General features: G+C 50.1%; 1 protein-coding gene across 1 annotated transcript in view; it reads right to left on the bottom strand.

The window, feature by feature from the left end:
• Positions 1–8,683: 8,683 nt before the first annotated feature.
• The window catches only part of STX6 (syntaxin 6), a 25,045-nt gene continuing 21,831 nt past the window's right edge, over positions 8,684–11,897 (bottom strand). The window contains exon 8 of the mRNA XM_005880228.2: positions 8,684–10,204. Within this exon, the coding sequence (XP_005880290.1) occupies positions 10,128–10,204 (77 nt within the window). The 3' untranslated portion in view covers positions 8,684–10,127. The remainder of the gene's footprint in view (positions 10,205–11,897) is intronic.

Here is an 11,897-nt window from a genome sequence, read left to right as displayed (position 1 = left end):
TGTGGGCCTCGCTGGCCCTGCAGCCTTGGTCCTGGCACCCTGCCACCCCCCGCTGCTGCCTCCAGTCCCGGTCCCTCGTCTCCGCGGGGGCAGAGATGGGCCCCCGGGTGCAGCACAGACAGAGCCCGAAGTCCGGTGCACCCCATCCCCTACATGCAAGACACTTTGCTGGGAGGAAGGCACCCTGATTTTGCCCTCGAGGATCTCACGGGGAGGGAGGGCCAGAGGGCCAGAGTCTGGGAATTTCACGGTGACCAAGTCCCACTAAAAGCTGGTGGTGACGTGGGGTGCGTGAATGGGGACCTGGTGCGGGCGGCGTCCCGAGGTCTCACGCATGAGGGAGGAACTGCAGGTGCGGCTGGAATTTGGGGAATCAAGGTTAACCTGGGAATTCAGGCTGTGCAGTCACTGCGCTGTGCCCTCCGAAAATATTCCAGAGCTCTGCTGCGGACATTACGAACACAGTGCTGAAACCTTAGGGCAGTTTTGCGAGGAGGGACCCCTTATCTCCAGGCTACAACTAGGAGCTGGAAACTCAGAGGTTAAATTAGCAAATAATTAGCAGAGGCAGGACTTGAACCCGGTCCTCTAACTCCCAGCCTGCGTCCATCCGCCCTCCTGGAATTCGCCGCACGGGGAGCCCCGCCTAGGATCCTCCTGGGCCGCACAGGCTGTGGGGAGAGCAGTGGCCACAACCGGCTCCGATGGCCCCGGCCTCGCCGCTCTGCCGCCGCCGCTGGCCTTTGAGAAGGTCGGTGTAGGGGCTTGGCTTCGGTTTTCCTGCAGGGAAATGGGGTTGGCGTCCCCACCTGTCCACCGCTGAGGGAAGGAAGGACGCACAGTTCACTCGGGAGGCACAAAAGCTGTCTTGTGGGTGGACACCAGCATTTTAGAAAAAAGTGCCTCCCACAGGCAAGAGTAGGTTTTGTTTGGGAAGCGGTTCTTCCAGGTGTGCGCCCTGAGTTGTAATTTAGTGTTGTTACTGGCCCTGCTCTGGAGGTGGGGGGTGGGATGGCATCGAGGCAGTCTGGTCCCTCCGTCTGGCCCTGTGCTTCCTGGAGTTGTGAGCTGCCTGCTGGCGGCTACCAAAGCCTTCCGGGCTGGGTGCTGGTCGAGGGTGCTTGGCCCTGGGAAGGAGGCATCCTTGATCATACATCCCTGCGGCCCAAAGGAGGCCCCTATCCCAGGGCTGGAGTGCAATATGACTGGACTTCCTGGTTCTCCAAACTGGCCTCCGGGCAGCGGGATCCCCGATTCCCATGTGAGTATCTATTTATTGGCAGGAGTTTGGGCTATTGGTTCCCCGATCCAGGCATGCACCAACTCCACATATTCTTTCACCCACCCCATTGCTTCGCTTATCTGTGTCTTTGCTGGAATGCCCTTCCCCTTGTCCACCCATGGACTTCCTGGCAGCCTTCAAAGGTGCTGCCCTGAGAAGCATTCCCTGACACCGGGGTGCTGGCCTTGGCCCCTCCTCCGAGCTCCCATAGAATCTGGTACCAAGGCTCTTTGTTGTGGCTCTTTTAACATAGACTTGCTTGTTTATCCTGCCAAACTTACCTGGCAACAACTGGACATCCCTGGTCCATCTGCACAACCCATTTCCTACCCAAATCCCCAGGCTGGTTCTGGAGCTATTTGCTGGACACCCTCCCCTCCCCCTTCCCATCCTCTGTGAAGTTTCCATCTTTCCCTGTAGAGCCAGAGCACCTGCTTAGAAATGGCGGCAGCCTTCCTTGGCAAGAAGCTGTGCCCAGCTCTCTCAGGCTGCAGGTCTGACCCGGTCGGAGTGCTGGGCCCCCAGGAGGGGCTGCTGGGATTGGCTCTGACATCTGCCTGTGGAGCCAGGCCTTCAGAGCTGCCCTGCCAGGCCTGGAGAGTCTCCCGGGCTCTCCTGTGGATGCCGGGCCGCCCGCCGGGCCTGCCTTTGTCTTGCCCTGCTGCATCTGGGCTTAGGCAGGGGCTCCTCACAGTGTGGAGCTGCCCTTAGGGGTCTGGCTGGGTGCCGGGCACTGGGGAGAGACCTGCCCTGCCCTTGGGAAGCCCATATCCCCAGGGGGAGTCAGCTACAGCTGTGGAAAGACAGACCAGTGTGCCAAGGGCTACAATGGAAGCGCCAGGCAGGAGCCCCGCTTCACCTGGTGAGCAGAAACTCTTCCCAGAAAAGCCAGCCCCAGGCTCACCAGCCTCCATCAGCTCTGGTGTTATCTCAGGAACAAGGAATGTTGGCAGGCACGGGGGCTCACAGCAGCATCCAGATGCCACAACTTTGATTCTCATCCTGGGCTCCTCAGACTGAGTCTCCAGGTTTTTCTGAGTTTATACAATGAGATCGACTCACTCACTTCTTGCACACATTTCCAGCCACATAAAAGCTCCAAAATACAGGGGTGGGCAAAGGTAGGTTTACAGTTGCATTGTAACGTTCTTTTTAGTTAATAAAGCTATTGTAATACTCATATCCTGCATGTCTTTTTCCACATGAACTGTAAACCTACTTTCGCCTAACCCTGTATTTTATCAAGGCTGACCTGCCTTGACCAGGTTTCTTAAACTCCACTGTGGGCTTATAGGGTTTGAGATGTGGTCAAATCCATGGCAAGGATGCCATGCTTTATCTTGGGCACGGCTAGGAGTTCAGTGCTTTAATCCACCGCGGACTTGTACCACAGCTCTTTTGCTCTCTCTTCCTCTCCTTAGCCATCCTCCACCATTTCTCTGGTTAGAAAGACAGCTTAGTGAAACATCTGCTTGCCACCACTGAAATGGCGTCTTCTTTCTTTTAAGGGAGGCTATGTAATGGGTTCCAGCTGTAGCACTTACTACTTGTGTCCTTGGGCAAATTTCTTTTCATTGCTTCATGGCTCTGCCTTCAGGTGTAAGATGGGCCTCAATAGTATTGGGGGGGGGGGTAATAGGCTGTGAGAATTAAACCCAGTATTTTGCTCCCCATTGGGTCCTTAATGTCTTGGTCAAAGACCTGCCTGGCACATCAGATCAAATGTTGGCTATAGAAATAATTGATATTTTTGTAATGAAATACATTTTAGAAATTTGCCCCTAGGATAGTTGATGACCCTTTCCCAAAGGCCGACCAGTCTTCATGTGAACTTCTGTGAGTGGAGACAGAAAGCAGAGAGGGTTTGGGAGGAAGGAAAGAGGGAAAGAGGAAACACCGCCGCAGAGGGCAGGTTTGGGAGGACACGCCCAAGTCCAGGGAGGCTTCTAGAGCCCGTCACCCCCACTCTGAGAGGTGCATTGGTGGGGACGTTTCGCTTAGATTCTGCCTGTGTCTGCACCAAACAGGAGCCACCGCTAAGGTTCTGGGTGTCGGCACCTTGGGGAGGGGGCGGGGGTCCTGTTCCCCGACAACTGACACCCCGGAGATGCCAAGGATGAAGGTGTACCGATTTCACGTGGACAAGCCTCCCTTTCCTGTGTGTGTGCCATTTTTTGCCTCAGGTTTGCCTTTTAACATTTCCAACATTAGTTTTATGTAAGACTGGCCAGTGGGGACCTTTTGAATGACAGCTGCACAGCAGATTCATGAGTAGATTCACTTCCCTTGTCCACACCACAGTCCACATTTCCTCATGGTGGGGGGGTGGGGGGTGGGGGGTGATCTGCTTTCATTAGGGAATACATATAACCATTTCCTTTCTAAATCTCTTCCTCCTCAAATGTGAACCATAACAGAATCAGCACTCACTTCTTCAGCAAGGCTGGTTAGTGTGTTGACTTGCCTTTCCTCCCCTAAGCTGGCTGTTACAGTGTTAGGGGAAATCAAGCCAGGACTTGGGAAGTACGGAGGAGCCAATTTTTGTGCCAGGCATGGGCATAGTAAGTGGCTCTGCCTCTCACCAGCTGTGTGACCTTGAGAAATTACTTGTGTCTCTGTTTCCTCGCCTTCAGATTTGAGATATTAGATGTGTAAACTTCATAGTTTCACGCAGCCATTTTAAGTATTATATGTTAATACGGACAAAGTCCTTGGAAGAGTGCCTGGCACATCATAGGTGCTCATTTAAAGAACGAGGGTGATGAGAGCAAGTGGGTTGAAGATCCCTGCCCTCAGCGAGCTTATATAGCCTCCTCCTGAGGGCAGGCTCCTCCATCTGCAGATCCGATGGCCAGTATTGTTCCCTGATATTCACTGAGGGGAGAAGTAAAGAACTAACTTCCTTTTGTGTTCTAGTCTCTCTGCCCCCCTCTCCCCCGCCCGATTCCTAGTCCCAACTGAAACTCTTGTGCTGTAAATATTCTGAATACATAGTATAGTTATTTTGGGACTTGAGAATCCATATAACTAGTTCAACCAGACAGAGCACAACTTAGCTTTCTCTGGCCCAGAAATTCAGATCTTCCAGCAGCTAGATCTTTCGTATGCACATATCCATGTTTATTAGCGGGGGCAGAAGGAAGGGAAGAAGCCATGCTTAGGTATGAAAAGAATAAAAACAAAAAAACCGAACTTTTAGAAAAACAACCCAGGACAAAGCTCACGTTCTCCCCATTTCCTTTTAATACTGAACAGCATTCTTTATACAGTTGTACATGATTTCAAGTGCAGGAGAAAGAAACATTACTGATAGACTTTGGGGTGTAAAAGTATCACTTTAAAAGATGGCTAGTTGAGGTTTTATTTGACACAAGTATTTAAAAAAAATTTTCAAGTTTATAGTGTCGTCAAATCTTGTTTAATGTTAGGATTACAGCGAAGGCTGTGGAAGGTATTTTGTTTGCAGGGAGCGTTCACTGTAGCCCGACCTCCCAATGCAGCAGTGGTGGCTCTCACGCAGGAGTGGGGCTCCGAGCCTCCTGGGGGGCTTGCTAAACTCGGCTGCTGGCCCCACCCAGGCTGGGATTCAGCAGGTCAGGGTGGGGCCTGCACACCGGTATTTCTAGCAAGTTCCAGAGGATGCTGCATCCTTGGTCCCACAGCACACCTGGAGACCCACCGTGTAGAGAGAGAAGCGAGCGCTCTCTCTCCCTGTGGTGAGGGCTGTAAACGTCTGGCACCAGGGCTCCGGCGCTCTCCGTGGGGGTCGGGGACAGAGGAAGTCACCCAGGTGTTCTCAGTTTTAATCCTTGATCTCACTTTAGTTTGTACCTTCTAGTTACTTAACATTAAAATGCTATCAGGTTATTTATCCTTGCGAGAAAAATAGACGGTTAGTCCTGCTGAGCACTGCCATGGATTACATTCTATTTTTAAATTACACAAATTTCTAATAACAAGTGAGCTAGGGAAGGCATATTTCCACTTACAGAAAATGAATCCATAATCACCTACAGCTCGCTCTCTCTGGCCCTTCCCTGTTTCCAGACTATTCCCTGGGCACTCTCCCAGCCTGGTCAGTTAGGACACAATCACATGGCATTTACGAGCAGTTCCAGTAACTTATTAGCGACACCTTACCGAGGACACCTGGCTGGCCTCTCCTCACCCCGCACAGACGGCAGGACACTCCGTTTTCCTGAGGATGAGGACATCTGCCTCTCCCAGAACAGACCCTAATTGCAGAGTCGAAAATGCCACTCAGTAGTGGGTCTCAGTTAACCCTACTTTCTACAGAGCAGGAAAGAGCCACCTTGAACTTGGCCCAACCCCAGGGGTGACAGGAAGCTTAACTGGAGTGCAGCACTGGCTGCTGCCGGGGCCGGGGGAGCTTTGGTCAGAGAATAAGGATGCTGGGTGGTCTTAATCCAAAACCCCCTGAATAATCAAGTGGCTTCTAGGTTTGAAAACTCAACCTAGAAGAAATGGTAAAATACACTTTCTCACGAGGGTCTGGCTGCAATTGGCAAACCCGGTCCATGAAATGTCCATGTGAAAGCCAAGCAGTGGGGCAGGTCACGGGGCCATCTAGGCACAGCTCCATGGCACAGCCTTGGGCAAGGGCAAAGGTCACGTCAGAAGGAAAACAGCACCAACGTGTGAGTTTATCTCAGAAGGAAACAAGTTCTTTTTCTTTCTTCCTCACCTCCCCAAATATCTGTATCAGTAAAGACACCATGACATAGAGAGCTCCCATATAATGTATATGTAGGTGGCACAACATGACGGAGGTGCTTCGGTGTTTGTCCAACGGCAAATGACATCAAACAGCTGGGGTGACATGACAAGTTACTACCAGCCTACCTTAAGTCACATCACCGAGGTCAGCTCGTCCCAGGTGTGTGGCCCCTGGGCCATGTCCAAGATGCAACGCCCCAAATGACCCTCATGTGTCTGTTGGGGGAGCTGTAACTGTTTCAACTTTGAAACAAGGAGACTGAACTAAGTGGTCAAGTCCACTGAGCCTCTTAGAGACACTAACCCCAGAAGTCAGCTGGTTTGAAGTTTCCACCCCAGCACCAGGCTTCAGTCCCAGAGGGTCACAGCAGGGCTGGCCTCGTCTGTTCCAGTCTGAAGGGCTGTTCTCTACTCTTTCGATTTCTGGACTGGACCCTGACAGCAGTCTCCCAGCGAGCAGAACTGACCTTGGTTAGGGAAGGCGCAGAGGGACTGAGGGGCTGTGAGAATCCTTTGCTTTCTCCTCTCTGTTCTTGATGGACAAAGAACACTCTTTAAGGGAAAAAAAATTCTTAAAAATATCTGGGAGGAAAAGAAATGCCAGCGAGAGGAAGACAGAGGGAGAATTAAAGGTAGTTAGAACCTCAGCTTTCTAGATGGTCCGAATGTTGTATTGTTAACAAATTCGTCCTGCAGTTTATAAGGGAAAACTGAACAGTTCAAAATCTACAGTTGGAAAGCAACTCATATCTATCATTCAGCACTTAGATCTTCCAGCTATGAATTCTCTGGAAAGGTACCGGGCTCACTTTACAGCCAGGAAAATTACCAGAAGAAAAATCCTGGCTCTGCTACCTTCCCATACAGAAGGTACAGCACTTAACAGACAGATTTCGGTTGGAGTTAGACCGGATTTCTCTTCACAGCCCTTAATCTCACGAGGTGAGAAAGGGGGGAAGTTGCCAAGCCGTTGGCTCCCAGACCCATCAGTCTGTTTAACTCTGGCTAAAAGCAGAGAATGATGGGCAAGTTACCAAGTTTCTCCCCCTCGGGCTCTGGCATGAAGATGCTCATGTAACACACAACTGCAGCACGCAGCGGCACACAGGGAACACGGCGACTGTTCACAGTCCCCACAAAGACGAGATCAAAGGTTAGACTGAAAACTAACCGTGACTTGAGTTTGCAGTTGGGTTCCTACCACGGCAGACTGTCTCAGTGGTTCACTCCCAAGCCAGCTGATTAGTAAGATGTTCTTCCCATAAACATAAACTGAGCCTTCTCTGTGACCTATCGCATTCTGCCCGTTCTCCACATGATGGGCATGGGGTGAAGCGTGAAGACTGAGGGAGGAGAGCCCACCTTGCCTCAGGATGGGAGTCTAGCCTAACCATAACCTAAGCCCTGGCTTGTTCTCTCTCTCTCTTTTTAAAATAAATGTTTATTGATTTCAGCCCTAGCTGGTTTGGCTCAGTGGACAGACAGAGCATCAGCCTGCAGACTGAAAGGTCTCGGGTTCGATTCCCACTCAGGGCACATATACTATATAATTTTTATTGATTTCAGAGAGGAAGGGAGAGGGAGAGATAGAAACATCAATGATGAGAGAGAATCATTGATCAGCTGCCTCTTGCATGCCCACTACTGGGGATCAAGCCCACAACCTGGGCACGTGCCCTTGACTGGAATTGAATCCAGGACCCTTCAGTCCGCAGGCTAACGCTCTATCTACTGAGCCAAACCAGCTAGGGCCTGGCTTGCTCTCTTGGAGTGCTAGTTTGGAATCTGGGTGGGGGGCCTGACCACTCATCTGTAGGGACCGCCCAGTCTGGGCACAACAGGCTCAGACCCAGGATCAAGCTAGTGAGGCCAGAGTGATGCCTGGGGCAGAGCCAGCTCTGAGGCCACACTACGAGGCCGGCTGCCCAGGAACAGCTCCGTTGCGGGTGGAGGGCAGTGGCCTACAGGGAGAACATACATAGTGCTTATATTTTCAGTAAATGTTCTTTCTAAATATTTCTCTATTCAGCTTCGGCCAGTGAGTCTGCTTTACAATAACCACTGTTTAGCTGACACCTGAAATGGGTGAAGTCAGCATGCCAATTCTAAATATATCCAGACATTGAGTCATTAAGCCTCAGGATCTCAAAACTTAGTCCCTGAAGTCAGGGGAATGTCTTGCTCATTAATGATCAAGTGTGTTCCCAGCAGGCCCTCCTGACACACGCGACACAGTAAATCTGGACAACAGCATGGCCCCTAAGTAGGGCAGTCACGTAATTCAGACTCCGGTTCCTTGATGGAAGGTGGAGAGTGTGGATGAGAGCACTAAGACAAGGCCCACATTTTAAAAAAGTTTTAACAAAGACTTGTATATCTTAATGCAAATCTAAGGACCATCCCTCTTCTAAGTTTATAGAAGACTATTTGAATGTCTCAAAACTTTGTAAAACAAGTAATCTAGTACCCTACATCTCAAGCCCTTTGTAACAATTACCATTTTTTTAACTCATTTGAAAAGAAATTAACATTTATGTATCAAATAGAATTGGGTGTAAACATGGGTGTCAACCACCCTTTAAGTTTTGTAAATCTATTTTTAGCTTTCATCAACATGCAGACTGTCTTATCTACCAGCATCCTACACATGAGAAAATACCCTTCTTTAAAAAATTGTTACAAATATTTATTAAAAAGTGCAATTCAAAAGTTAGCTGGGCAAATACATCATTGCAAATCACAAAAAAAAAAAAAAATAGGAATAAAAGCCCCAAACAAAACAAAAACCAAGAAATACAAACAAAAGGAGAAAAAAAAGTTTGAAAAAGTTAGGAATGGACCCCAAAAGATTAGGAAATGAGAAGTCAAAGCTAGAACTCTATCTGATGTCACTGCGCTTCCCACGTGCAAAAGAGGACGGTGAAGATGCAGCCTTGGCCGCCAGGCTGCCTCGCTCAGCTGCTGCTTCAGTATTAGGTTATTCGTCAGGGAGGCTATAAAAATATCCTATGTACATGGGCACGTTGGACGCAGAGTCACCAGAAGCTTGAAGTTTAGTGTCTCAGCAACTAAAACTCAATGGAAGCTTCTGTTGTTTAAATTTGGATTGGCTCAGTGATTTGAATGGATAAAAATCAAGTTGTCATCTGAAGGGAAAAAACAACCAGTTCACCTACCCCTTTTTGCCATTTCTCACAGGGCTAGAAAAGCCTGGTCCAGAACTAGCCTTTTTTGTCATTACAGTTTCTGACTAAATGTAATAAATGTGCTAACCACTCCCAACCCCATCTGCCAAGGGAGAGAGAGCCACAGGATCTAAATCCATTCGTGTGCTGCTCAGCAGCCATATGTGTAAGGGTCATCCTAAAAATAAGCATTGCACCCCTGGGGAGGAGCCTGCAGGACAGCCACCTGAATTCAGCCAGGCTGTGACCTCCCATGACCTTGCCCCCTTCCCTCAGCTGTGCACACTCAGGGTCCTGCTCCCCTTCCTCCCTTCCATTCAAGACACAAGTTGTTAGCACTCCCAAAGCCCAGTGCTTTTCATGATTTCCCATTAGTTCTTACCACAAAAAGATGTGCCTGGAAAAGCAATCATCCCTGCAAAAAGAACCACTGCATTTTCTGTCCCAAACTGCTTCTGGGCCTTCTGTCTCCAGAATGACCAGCTCTCAGGGGCTAAAGAACACTCCCACGAGGGGCAGCGGAGAGAACCCAGGAGCCCCATTCCCGACAGGGTCCTTCTGGCTGCCGGCTGGGCAGGGAGAGGGTCTGAGCAGGAGAAAAGAGCTGCCAGAGACGGACGGACGCAATGAGCAACACTGAACACTAGCTGAGTCTGCGAATTGTTCTGGATTCCTCAGAGGCCCTCCACGGGGAACGAGGTCCAGGGAGCAAAGCAGAGGCAAGCTGTCCTCAGGACAGGACAGGTGGCGCCGGGAGTGTGAAGCTGTTAGGTCCTCTTCCCACCGGCCCCTCCAGCACTGGACGGAGGAGCTGCCTCAATGGTGGGGTCACCCAGAGAAAAGTCAGCGCGGGCTGTGTTCCCAGGAGTGGCAGGTGGGAGCCGGCACCGCGGGCTGCTTGTCCTCCTCCCGGTTCCTGTGCGTCACAGCACTAAGAAGAGGAGCAGCACGACCAGCAGGATGGCAAAGAGGACGGCTATGGCACACCACTGGCGCCGATCTGCGAGGCAGGACACGAGGGTTAGCTCTCAGGACTGGGCATTCCCCGAGACAGTCACATGGATAGGGGCAGAAACAGAATGTTGGGAGCCAGCTAGAATTGTAAGAAATATTAATCATGCTCTGTTAACCGCTCAGACGTGATTCAACCCTGTCTCTGCTGACCTGGCTCAAGGAGTGACAGGCAGCGCGGACCCATTGTTTGTCCAGTTACAACAAGAAACCTAAGGCCACACTCGGAAGCAGAAAAGCGACAGAACGTGCACATGACAGGGGCAGGGAGGCTCTTGAACTGCCCAGGTGCCTGGTCCTCTGATGCTGCTCTGCTCCTGGCCTGCACTGCACCTGCGTTTGCAGCTCTGCCGTCCCCAAGAGCTGCCCTGTGATAAGTATGTGCTTCCTATCTCAAGTCTTTAATTAAAACCTGTGTTTCTGACTTTAATTAAAGCCTGCGGCTCTTAGCTTTCTGCTGGTGGTTGCCACATCCTTGGAAAAGGTGTTGGCCCTGGCATTGCAGATCAAAGCCCATCTGCTTTCATCTCCCACCAAAGTAAAATCATTTAAAGAAGCAATAAATCCTGTCCTCTTCTCAAAGCACTATGGGAGGATGGAAAGGGAATGAAAGCTTCTGCTGGTCACTTCAGGAAACGAAGAGCTGAAAAAGCAAGCTCCAGGGATCACGAGCATGATTAATGACACCACATCTAGTGAAGAAAGAAGATTACTTAGCCAGTGACTGTGTTAAAGTAACTCCACGGCTTCTCTGTGAATGACAGTGAACTGTCTTTTCTGAAACTTTCTACCCCACCAACAATTTAGAAAAGGCACAGGCAACAAGGTGGTTGGAGTCCATTAAATGGCTGAGAGCAAGGAGGCCCTGAGGGACAGAGGGGCCCACGCAGGCCCCGGGGGAATCCCAGCTGCAGCCCAAGTCCTGACTCCACAACAGCTGCCTCACGGGGCTGCTGTGAGAGCTGAACAAGAACACCCTCACGCACAGTCTTACGGCCCACAGCACAGGATGCTGTCCTCGTCTAGATGGTTGGCTAACTTGGGAAGATGTAGAAAGCAAGCGGTCTTTCCATTGGTGAGCCCTGCCATTTCCTACAGGGGGTCTGATAGGAAAGTTTCACTAGCCTGTGAAAATGTAGGTCAACTGCTACAAATAAGAATTCCTTTTAAATAGAACTATCAACGAATACTGATCCATCAGAAGGTTGTTTGAAAGCCTGCACATTTTAGCACACCATGGCTACTGAGAATCACATTATAAAAAGATCTGAATCTAGATTGTATGACTTTCCACAGGCAACACTAAGTCCTTTTCTGAAGCAGAACTGCTCCAAAGTAGGCAGTTGGCCTACTCCAGAAGCTATTTTTAGTCTGTTTAATGATCACTTCAATGGTGAAGAACACTACAGTAACTTAACATTCTTTCGTCTATGTTTAAATGTTTACAATAATTTAAAACCACTGTCATTGAAAATAGTCCATATTCTTCCAGGACAAAACAGTCCAGGTGATTGCTTCCTAACCACCCCACCCCCATCTCACACCTAATTCCTGCACTCATCCCCCACCCCAGGCATCCTGCCACTTTCAAAACCAGATTTCCAACATTCGACCAGCTTTCCACCTTCTGGCTTCCCATTAGCTTCTACCAACACCCTGCCGCCCCCCCCCCCCCACCCCCT

Source organism: Myotis brandtii, unplaced genomic scaffold (assembly GCF_000412655.1).
Source record: "Myotis brandtii unplaced genomic scaffold, ASM41265v1 scaffold630, whole genome shotgun sequence".
Lineage (NCBI taxonomy): Eukaryota > Metazoa > Chordata > Mammalia > Chiroptera > Vespertilionidae > Myotis > Myotis brandtii.
This window is presented reverse-complemented; position numbering and strand designations above follow the sequence as displayed.